The following is a 12,516-nucleotide window of genomic DNA, read 5'->3' on the forward strand; positions in this document are numbered from 1 at the left end:
AGTCATTAGACAATAATTTTAAGCTCCCTTCCAAAACAGATCCTCTCCCAACTGAATACCACATCTCCTTGACATTGACATAACTCATTTTCTTAAAAATACCCAATATCTCAAAGTAGCTCCAAGTGTCTGGGTCACATGCCAAAATACTTAAGTCTCCAACATATTACAATGACACGTTCCTCTCAAACATTCCATCATGGTGAAACACCATTTCAAAATGTGAGTCATCCATGTGAACAGATAAATCTATATCTATACAACCCTGAAAAATTTCAAATAACCCAGCCAAGAAAGGAGATATTACATTTCATACCTCTATCACACCGACAAAACAATTTCAAATGGGGGACTACAAGGTGAACACAATTAGACCTCTACTAAAATTAGGGTTAAATATATTATTAGTCCTTGAACTTTGACACAAATTTGGAATTCATCAATGTCTGAAATTTTTATACATTTGGTCATCGAACTTTGAACATGAATGTATATAATTCTTTTAATCCAATTATATCAACTATTTTTTGTGTGTTAAACGCGTTTCATACTAGCATTTCATTTGTTTACACCGTTCGATACATCCCCGCTTCAATATTATAGTATTAAGAAGTATGTATTTCTTTTTATTACAAATATATTTTTTAAACCTCAAACTATTAAGTAAAACAAAAATTATATACAATATTAAGTTGTGTAACTTTTTTCGTTACAAACATGTATTTTAATCCTTTAAATGAATTATTAAATGCAATATTTTAATTTTTTCTGTTATAAATATAATTATTTAAAATTTTATTCCTAATTTTATGTACAGATCATTAAGGTTAATTTTCATTACATAAAATTAATTTAACTTTTACATACTAAAAAGATGAATAATATTTAATAATAGGAATATTTATATTATTATTTAATATAAACATGATAAATATAATTTTTTACTAATAAATTTTGAAGACAAAATTATTTTATTACAATTATTTTTATACTTTATTATCAACAAACATATATTATTTTTAAATTTTATAATCTTAAGATATAAAAATAAAATATATTTTTTAAACTTAATTTTATAAATGACTAAGTAATTATATATTAGAAAAATAAAAAAATAATATATAAAAGAAATTAATAATTTAAATATAAGTCCTTTTTCAACATAATAAATACTTTGAAAATATGTTAAGAAAAATATATATCACAAAAGAAAAAAATAATATATAAAAAATTAATAATTTAAATATTAGACATTCTTTAATATAATAAATGCGTTGAAAATATATTAGAAAGATCTTTTTCTTATTTGAATATAAGGTATTTTTTAGTAATTTATACGATGACTAATTAAGTAGAAGTTATAAAATTTATTATGCACATCGGTAAAAAAATAAATATAAATAAATAAAATTAAAAAGTAAAATAAATGAATAAAAAATAAATTTTAAATGTCAAGTGACTAAAAAATAAATCTTTAAGATATTTGTCAATAAAATAAAAGGTATAATAATTTTTTTTTTAGTATCTTCTTTTCGGATAATAGATTATAATAGACGACTAAAAATTTAATTTTTAATACATTTATCAACAAAATAAAATGTGTAATAAAATAAATTTTCTTATATATTCTTTTCATATATTACTATTTTACACTCTATCGTGTCTGTTTATATGCATTCTATAGAATTGATGATAATAGTATAATGTTATTAAGTTAATATATAAAATAAATTTATATTTATTATAAATGAAGTGAAATATTAAAAATAAAGTGAAATGAACAGAAAAATTAATTGTTAATGAATATAAAAAAAGAAAAAAGAAAAAAAAGTTTTATATAAATTAGGTAAAAGTAACTGTTAATTTTAAAAAATTTAATAAATAATTATATTATAAAGGGTAGAATTGATATTATGACATATAAACACAAAAGAGTTCTTTTTATATATTTTGTTAAAGATAATACATAATAGATTATAATCATAAAATTAAATATAAATTATTTTTTATAATTTCATTATTTATTTTGTTGGCAGTTTTATAATTAGAAAGATGTTCAAATTAGAAAAGTAGTTAAATTTAAAAAATAAATAATCAAATTAAAAAAAAAACAGTTAAACTTAAAAAAACAACTACTTAAAAATAAAATTAATAAAATAATTACTTTAATATAAAATAAATTATTTAAAGAATTAAATTAAAAAATAAATGTGAACTAAAAAACAATTTTCATAAATTTATGTTTTCTTAATTTTATAATAATACTTTTATTAATTCATATAAAATAACTAACATAATATTTAAATTACTACTTATATTTTTTTTATTTTTTGTTAAATATTTTTTTAAAAGGTTAACTTTTCTAAATATATTAATAGTCCTTTTTGAAAAGAAATCAAAGAACAAAATCTTAAATTATTTAACATACCCAATAATTTCTAAATGGAAGTAATATTTAAGAGTTTAATAGAGAAACAAATTAAACAATTTTGAAGAACAAAAGAAACGAAACAACAGGAAGAACGCATTCTTAAAGTATTCAACCTTCCTAATAATTCTTAAATTGAAACCTTTTTAAATAAAAAAAAAAGAAAGAAAAAGAAACAGAATTCCGTTGTGACCTTATTTAACCATCTCCCCACACCCCAATTCCATTTCAGTGTTCCACCTTTTCTCTTCACTCTTCCTTTCTCTCACTTCTCTATTTCCTCACTATCTCTTCATTTTTCTCTCTCCAGAAATGGCATCAAAACTCTCCCTCATTGTGTGTTTCATGGCTCTATGCGCCATTGATCTAGCACAAAGCGCATCATCTCCTCAAGCCCCAGCACCATCTGTAGACTGTTCAAGCCTTGTTCTCACCATGGCCGATTGCTTGTCCTTTGTCACCAATGGCAGCACCATCACCAAGCCAGAGGGCACATGCTGTTCTGGCCTCAAGTCTGTGCTCAAAACTGCCCCTATTTGCCTATGCGAGGCTTTCAAAAGCAGTGCTCAGTTTGGTGTGATTTTGAATGTCACCAAGGCCACCACTCTCCCCACCGCATGCAAAGTCTCTGCCCCTTCTGTCGCCAACTGTGGATGTGAGTAAATTCTGCAACTTTTTTCCTTTTCCCATTTGGGGTCTCTGTTTCTCTTTGCTTTTGTGTTTTTATTTTCGTTAGGGTAGATTTCTCGATAAAGATCAGTGCTTTCGACTTCTGGGTTGGTTAAAGGTTTCATTTTTATGCATGTTCGAGATGGATCGGTCTCATGGTGCCTTTCTTTGTCACGCCATTTGTGTTACGAGCGAGAAACACATCGAGTTAATAATTATTTATGTTATGACTGGATTAGCACAATTTTTGAACTTTTTTTCGATTTTTTTAACATCACCCTATGCTACATCAGATGATGGTGGTGGTACCCGGGATACATAGTTTTTATTTTTTCTGTGTGTACCCTTGATGTTGAACATGGATCTCATTTTTCATACATATCACCCGTTTTTGCAGTTTTGTCTCTTTCTTGATTCATGTCAGTAACCGTGTCTTCGATTGTTTTTTTGCAGTGTCTGAAGCCCCTGCTGCTGCTGCTCCTGGTATGTCACCTACTTACTGTACTCTTTTTCCCTGCTTTATGCCCTTTTTATCCCTGATGTGTGGTTTTTGAAGCTGATTTTCGTTTCAGATTACAAAGCTTCAGATTACAAAGCGGTCACGTGCTTTGTTTTTTCCAGCCTCTTAATTTAAATAAACAAGAGCCATATCTGATTTTCAAGTTTTTGTTTGTTCTTCTGTTGTGTTGTGAATGATGATGATCTAAAGTAAACAATAATTATATCATAGTTGTGAATTCTTATTTTCCCTATTTCTACTTACAAAAATCTGCTTTTGATGCTTTCCCATAGCTGCATTTCTTCTGCTGTATGAAAAATCTTGACCATTTTGATTATTGTGTGAGACTTGAACATTGTTGGTGTTTGTAATTGAGTCATTGTTTTTTTTGTAGCTAATGGGGTCTCTCCAAAAGCTTCTCCATCTCCAAAAGCATCTGGTGCTTCATCTTCCGGTGCTGCACGTGAGGTATCTCCTGCACCAGCACCAGCTAAAGGGAACGCAGCATCATTCCCAATTTCTGCTGGAACCTTGCTTGTTGGCATATTGGTGGCCACATTCTCAGGCTTCTGAAAATAGTTTGGTTCCATTTTAAGAGTAGAGAGAGATGACATGAGGGATTATTACTTTTGATGTTTTATTTTGGTTTTCTTCTCATTCTATGTTTGACTTAATGGTAGATAAAATTCATTCCCTGAGTTGAGACTGTACCCTCTTTTCTTTTATATACAAGTCTGTTTATTCATGTCACAGTTTGATGTTTGTCATGTTATGTTCCTACAGTATTTTATTTGTGCCATTTTATATTATAAGTCATAACATGGTGTGGTGTACGAGCACTACCACTAGTTCCAGTGGACTTATTTTCAATTATGGTTTTCTTAGTCACAACAATCGCTTATGCAAAAACATTTAGTATACGCACACAATGGGTCCTAGTTCGTTGTTTGGTCGAGAGTAAGGTTTGTGAAAGGAGCACCTATTAAAATGGTTTGGTGTTCGTGTCTGTACTGTTATATAAATGCATGTTTCGTTTGGATTAGATCAGTATGACGATAGATTGACTTAACATTGACGTTTTTCAAACCTAATCTGATGTTGTTTTTCACATGTAAATTTTGGATCTTTGTAAGTTTGCGTTCTTAGAGGAGCCGTATAGGAAAAATGTAATTGATAAAATTTGAATGCGATGAGATATGAGTCGATCCAATGAAAATGGGTTGAGATTCTCATCTACTTTATAATTTTTTGTAAGTGTTTTTAATACTCTATTTTTTGAACATGTCAGGTAATGTATGTATATTTTGAAGTCTAAATTTTTTCAGTGTTTCCCTTTTTTTTAGAAGGACATTTTAAATGTTCTAGTTTGCTTATGTTTATTTACAAAGTTCAGTTAACTTCATTTTGTTCCACTAAATCTAAGTGTTGAGAAGTCTTCTAAGTCAAGAGAGAGTACGTAAAAGTTGTAGTATTTTAGAGAGGAAAAGAGAGAAGATTAGATGGTATATTTACTTTTTCACTTTGACCATTGGATCGTGAATTGAAGGTTTTAGAGAAACTATTTTCATAGTTGATCTTTTCTCTTTTTTGTTGTTCGTAACTTGAAAGTATTATTGATTTTTGATGTACGTGTCTGTTTAATATTTTTGTTTTTTAGACATTGAAGTTATTATACACTTTGAAGTCTAAAATGATTTCATCTTATTAAGAGGTGTATTTTATGATGCATTAGTATTTTAATTTGACTCATATTTATATTTAATATTTTAGGATATTATATATTTATTTATAAAATATCCATTTTATAAAGTAGTAAATAATATTTAATACATATAATTTTAAATTTAATTCACACAATAACAATTTTATATTTATAACATTTTGTGTAGGAAGTGCATGTGGTGTGGAAAGTGAGTTGTACAAGTTTTGCAAATGATTGGTGGCATGCGGCGAGGCTTTAGATGGGCAGAAAGGCGTTGTTGCATTGAACTGTTGTTTGCTTTTCGGCGCGTGCTTCGCAAAACAAATTGCTTATTCATAATTGTTGCTGCTACAAATTTCTGTGGCATCATTCTGGAGGCACCAATGTTGTGGTCCATTCAATCAACCACCGCATAAACTATATATTATTTTTACATCAAATTAAAAAAGTGTTACTCATTTTTAAAAACTTTAAAGTTAAAAAAAAAACAGAAGGTTCGTGATGGATTTTATCCATTTAAAGTCAATTATTGTTCTTATAACTTTAATTCAAAAGTTAAACTGAATTACTGACTTCAGAAGAAAAAATGTACTTGAAATTGTCAATTACAAAAATTAATGAAAGTAAAAGAAATTGTTATTACTGATTACAAAGTCAACAAACCAAAATTGTAACAAAATAATTTAAAACTAATCATGACTAGAATTATTACCTTTTAGAGTTAATTATTAACTTTAGAAAATAAAATGTATTTACAATTATTAATTAGAAATGAATAAATTTAATTTATGATAAAATTAAATATATGCCTATTAAATCTAAAGGTAATTATGATTTGAATAAATATTTTCTAAAGTCAATTTCGAATATATATTTTTTAATTGATAATTATTATTTCATTTATCGTTCAAAAATTAAATTTGTTCTCTGTAGTGAGGAGAGAGTCAAATCAGTAAATAATACCCTTTTTCAGAATTTTTGCGATAAGGGTATTTTGAAACAAAAATAAGCAAGCTGTGATCCTTTCTTTAGAACGTAAAATTTTTGAAATGACTACTACTAATTTAAGTTAAATCATGCTCAAATATATATATAAGAAGGTTTTTTTTTTCTTGGAATATAAATTGTAAACTGATGTGCTATGACAAGCTTAAGATTTTGTGGCCCATTTCTTCCCCCACCACCCTATTAACATGTGGCCCACCTATTGAGAGCTTGAGCAACAATTTTCATTGAAGCTAAAATAAAATTTAACTCACAAATTAAATTTATAATATTATATACTTAAAATTAAGTTGCAGAGGAAACAGAAAGTTGATATGCAATAATAGAAAAAATAATATTATATCCATACTTATTTTTATTCAAAATTTGATTGATGAATTAATGCTAATAAAATGTAAATACAATTTTAAAAAATGAGTAGCAATATACGAAGAAGTGTGTATTGGATTGAGTTTATCCAATCATCCAACTTGATTTGATCCAATATAATTATATAGGTTCATTTTTATTTATAATTGAACTAAACCCGATCCAATTTAAACTAATTTAATTTTATTTGTCAGGTGATGAGTTTAGTATAAAAGACCTACTATTAATTTTGTATTTTAGACAGAAATGAAGTATTTAGTTAATTTTTGTAAAGACTATGTTATTTGTTAATTCGATTAATATTTGAAAATTACAACTTCAAATAAAACATGGTTTTCAACATCTTGATATTTTCTTTAGTAGGTTTTTGTTTGTTTTCTTTTATCAGCAAAATCTTTAGTAGGTTGAATAATACATTTCTCCATATCCTTCCCGGCCCAACCCAACCCAAGAGCATTCTTAATATTAGGGTGTCCAAAGTGAAACTATCCAAACATAAAACTGGAAGAGTGAGTGGAGCTTTATGAGTGAATGTATTCCATCTATAACATCTATTAAAATATATATAACAATTTAAAGTAAAATAGATATAATTCAAACGATTCACCTATAAATAAAATATTATAAGAACCTAATATTAATTAAAACTTCAAATTAAAAATATCCTTGAAATGTGTTTATTAATATAGGTGTTAAAGCGTGCTCCGCAGCCCGCTAAGAGAAGGATAGGCTGGATTGAAGTTTTCAACTCTCTAGTCCGTTTTGATCCGATCTGTCTAATCCATCAAATTTGTGGATCAGCCCGTTTTTGATCAATTTTTATTTTATTTTTTAATTTTATGTTAATTTTTTAATTTTTAAAATAAAAAATAATTTAAAACATTAAGTTTTCTATATTAATTTTTGTATAAGTGTAAATATACAATAATATTATAATTTAAATCATTGACACTTAAAAATTAAGTTCCAATTATTATATATAATAGAGTAATTCAACATGTAAATATAACAATTATTTTAATTTATCCAATTAAAGTTATTAATTGATTAATTAAAAACTTAAAAAATATTTATATGATTAAATATGCTCGAAATAATATATATATATATATATATATATATATATATATATATATATATATATATATATATATATATATATATATATATATATATATATATATATATATATATATATATATATATATATATATATCAGAAATAAAAATTAAAAAAATGGCAGGCCAACCCGGGACCGACTTGGTCTACTATTTTTGACCTGTTTTTCAATGACGGGCCAACATAATCCGACCTTATATTTTTATCTATACCTAAAATTAAAATACTTAAATAATTTATAATTTTGATTCCATATTTATCTTTACACATTTCTATTATACTCTTTTTACTTTTTAAATACTTCAATACATTATTTAATGGTACGTTTATAACATCCCATTTTAGTAGTATAAAACAAATAAAATAAGATATTTCCTAATAATATTCAATTGAAGATTAATAGAATAAAAAAAATATATTAATATAGTCCTTCAAAAGTTAAGACTATAAAAATATATTATTTATACAACAACACCAAATTTACAAAATTATCTCTATATCGAACATACTAATTCTATCATTAATATTAACAAATAAACACCTAGATCTTAAAATAATTAAAGGACAATACAACAATTTTGCAAGAAGACCTATTTTTTGTTTGTCATAATCACAATAATAAATATTTATCTAACATAATTTAGATTTATATATAAACTTTAAACTTTATTGTATATAACGTGTAATCATTAAGACAAAGAAAAAAATATAATCAATGTAACATAGTGTTTACTTCATTGATTCTTTCTTAAATCAAATATTATATCTCTTAAATTATATCTGTTATTTAAGTGTTTCCAAAATTGTAAAAAATTCTACTGTGTTTCTTTTTACAACAATTCATTTTAACTAATTTAATTTTTGTAAGGCTTAAATATTATTTGGTTTTTATTTTTGTCGTGTTTGTTTAATGTGGTATTTTTTTTCACGATCAATAAAGTCTCAATTTTTATCAATTTGGTCATTTGTTTGTAATGACATTTAAATACTCAACGACATGTGAACAATATGTATTAGTTCGTGATTTTTTAATTTTTAATTTTTAGTTATTTATTTATTTTTAATTTAAAAAAATTGTCCACGTGTCAATGTCATATCCACATATCAGTTTGTGATTGTGTTCTTGTCTATTGTTCAATTCAGTCCCTATATTCATTATTTTGATTCAATTCAATTTTTTTTTTTATAAATCGAGCAATTTTGCCCCTCTAAAAATTTAATTTTTATATAAATTTTATGTTGATGATTTTATTAAAATTGACATTTTTATTAAATATTTTTGAAATTCAATTTAAATTCTTAAATTTAATCATAAATATTTCTAGAATTATTGTTAAACTAACCCTATGTTTTACATGTAGTAAAAAATCAAACATAAATCTAATAGTAATATTCTAATTATTCCGATATTTCTAAAATTAACATTTAAAGCTAAATCATTTAGTAATTATATTCTATTTAATAATTGAATATAAGAATTATGTTCAATTTATTATTAAATCTAATATTTTATAATTGAATTCAAGAAATTTTTAATAAAAATGTCCATTGTAATAAAAATATCAGTATAACACTTATATAAAAATTAAATTTGATTTTAATTTGAAAAAAAACAAAATTGGTCTATTTAAAAGAAATTAGACAAAATTGAACCAAAATAATGAATATTGAGATTGAATTGAACAAAAGAGACTGACACAACAATAAACTAACACATAACACTAACATACGAAACTTACTTGATGAGCGGACAATTTTTTAAAATTAAAAAATTAAAAAAATTTAAAATTAAAAAAAATCTCATGCATGATTCACATGCCTTAACTATTTAAACGTGATTATAAAAAAAAATCAAATTAACAAAAAATTAAACTTTAATGAACAAGAGAGGAAATCACATTAAATAATAAATGAAATGAAAATAAAAATAAAAAATAGAATTTAAGTCTTTTTTGTAATATAAGAAGGTATTTTTACACATTAGTGTTTGTAATTATTATTTTGAATATTAAATAATTTAAATAGAATTAGACAAAATACCTTTTTTAAATAAGGGACATAAATAAATGATTAAAACTATAAAATTGCATGAATTATGATGGAATATTTCAAACTCTCACGTAATCATTACTAAAAAAATTTATATTTTTTGTCAATTTTGTTTTGAATTTCTTTTAGAAAATATTTATAAATTTTGTTATAAAAAAATATTTGCAAGAAATTACTGTCAATTTTTTTGTAAAATATTTTGTAAAAAATATTTTTCGTAACAAATTTTGTAAAAAATACTTACGAATTTTATAATTTTATAAAAAATAATTATCTACAAAAGAATTACTTACGAATTAAATTTTTTAAAAAAAATAATAATTTTTTTTTTTCTTGTAAATATTTTTAACAAATTTGTAAGAAAAATTTTATATAAGGTGAGAATTTTGAATAATGAAGGTTACTGTGCATAAATTGAACTTACTTAAGTACACAGTTGCACTAATAATATAGCCAGGCGATGTAAGAACTCTTCTAAGTTTTGTATCATAAATAATTTTCAAATGAGAATTTTTTAACTTCTTCAAACACATTAACTAATATTAAACTCAAACTCGACCCTGATTACACCCATACGACACATGTGTCTCTGTCAAGTTGTTTACTACGAAAATTCAAGCTTGACCATATACACTTCATGCAGATATATAATACCTTAATTTATATGAAAGAAAAAAACACACCCTTTTGACCCTACCAGCCGACTGTGCCAAATTCAAAAATAAACATGCACATTGATTGCATCAGTCAAACATGGTTGCTAGCTACACTTTCTTCACATTTTTTTCTTTCTTCATATTTTATACACCAATCATACCCATCTTCCCTATCATCACGAAGCTGTGTCAGAAAAGTCTTGTTTGTAACCTAATACTTTACTTTCCTTTGAATATTCAACGTACGTTCGCAAATAATCAACGTAAAATAATAAAGTAGCTATTATCACGTGTTCAAAGCAGCACCCTGGCCTCTTCATAGCATCACCTAAGCTCTTTCTCAACCATCACAGATATAAATACAAGTGAGTTCCGTATCCGTTTTCCACATTCATCTTCATCACAGATAAAAAATATATCTATAGCTTGGTGTATACATACAATTAACTAGAAAAATGGATGCTCTATCTTTAAGTTCAAGTTCAAGCCTAAGCATGTGCAAGCCCTTTCAGTCTCATGGTCTTCCACTCTCTAAACAGCAAAGAGTTTCCACTGTGAAGTTTGGTAGTGTTTCATGCAGAGCCACAACGCAAGAAAACTTGTACAAGGTACTGTCCGTGAGTCCTGGAAGAGCAACAACGGATGAGATTAAGAGGGCTTATAGATCCATGGCTCTTCGGTACCACCCTGATGTGTGCCATGATCCTTCCATGAAAGAGGAATCTACGAGGCTGTTTGTGCTGGTGAATGCCGCTTACAAGACTTTGTCCAATCCAAGGCTTCGAGAACAGTACGACAGTGAATTGGGTCTGAGAAGCAAAGTCATGAGTGCTGGTAGTGATGATGAGAGATGGGGAAGTGTTAGTGTTTGTAGTGATTTTGAGAGATGGGGAAGTACGTTTCAGGAGGAGGTGATTGAGGTGAAGACAAGGTCTCGTAGACGAATGGGACAAAAGGGAGGATCATCAGCTACCAGAATGAGAACACAAAACATGAAAGACAGACATTGATTTTCCTGAGCCATATATGTAGTTATTATTCTAGTTTTAGGTGTTGATTCTTTCATGTAATCATTCTGATACATATAATAGATAAGATGAATTCCTTTTGATACTCTTGCCAAGTGCTTACGTTAATTGGTTAAATTTTATGCAGTTGGTGACTGAATTAAATTTTTGAGACTTCAACACCATAGTAGATGATTACAAAAAATACATTACATTTCTATAGTATGCAAACAAAAAGAGAAAAAGTTAAAACTTGTTCAAGTTTTCTATAATTCTCTATTCTCTACGAAGCCAGTCACTTCTATATGATGGTTTAAATATCAGATATAAGTTCAATTTCTTGTAATGTTCTGTAATAAGGCATGTAAGAAGTAAAAGTTCAATTAGTTCATTTAGTAGTTAAGTGAAGAAATGTTCAGTTAATTTCCTATTTAAATGGGTCTATTCACAAATTGCTCTGCATATCCACTAAACTATTTCCTTTGCATTCCATGCTTTTAACCCAACTCAAGTTTAAAAAATTTATTCAATGGTTACTGATAATCACTTTGGTACAAAGTCAGGGGAATATTAAAAAAAACACTGCTATTTTTCGCAGAGTCAGTGGAGTATTCTCAAAAAAAAAACACTGCTTTTAACAGAAAAAAATAAACTCTTTCTTATTATTTGTGTCGAAATATTTATAGAGATGCTTGTTGACAGACTTTCAAAACTAAATTAACTGAACATATTAAATGGATTATTCAACAGGCTCAATTCAACCAAGTTAAATCTACACTCTGTGGTCAAATCTTCAGAGTCCTAAAAACTAAGAGGAAACTCATTAGTGATTTCTCATGTAATGTAGTTATGGAGAGGTTGGTCACAAACAATATTTTGTTGTGAAGCAACTCAAAGGATAGCATGTTCCTTCTACTTCGTTTGAATCATTTTATGTTTTCTTTCAATCATTCTATTTATTTGTGTTATTTGTGACTTTTTGAGTATAACACTACACTTCATGTCTCATATGG

At 26.4% G+C, this 12,516-nt stretch overlaps 2 protein-coding genes across 2 annotated transcripts; both read left to right on the forward strand.

Moving 5' to 3' along the window:
- The first annotated feature begins 2,642 nt into the window (after window positions 1-2,642).
- On the forward strand, window positions 2,643-4,348 carry XYP1 (Bifunctional inhibitor/lipid-transfer protein/seed storage 2S albumin superfamily protein). Its single transcript, XM_028059796.2, has 3 exons — window positions 2,643-3,083; window positions 3,551-3,580; window positions 3,991-4,348. The coding sequence occupies exons 1-3, from the start codon at window positions 2,741-2,743 to the stop codon at window positions 4,167-4,169; spliced, it is 552 nt and encodes a 183-aa protein (XP_027915597.2). The 5' UTR covers window positions 2,643-2,740; the 3' UTR covers window positions 4,170-4,348.
- A 6,520-nt stretch (window positions 4,349-10,868) lies between these two features.
- LOC114176914 (uncharacterized) lies at window positions 10,869-11,607 on the forward strand. Its single transcript, XM_028062115.2, has one exon. The coding sequence runs from the start codon at window positions 10,952-10,954 to the stop codon at window positions 11,504-11,506; it is 555 nt and encodes a 184-aa protein (XP_027917916.1). The 5' UTR covers window positions 10,869-10,951; the 3' UTR covers window positions 11,507-11,607.
- The last annotated feature ends 909 nt before the right edge of the window (window positions 11,608-12,516 follow it).

This window comes from Vigna unguiculata, chromosome 3 (assembly GCF_037176805.1).
Source record: "Vigna unguiculata cultivar grain cowpea cultivar isolate G323 ecotype 2 chromosome 3, ASM3717680v1, whole genome shotgun sequence".
Classification (NCBI taxonomy): domain Eukaryota; kingdom Viridiplantae; phylum Streptophyta; class Magnoliopsida; order Fabales; family Fabaceae; genus Vigna; species Vigna unguiculata.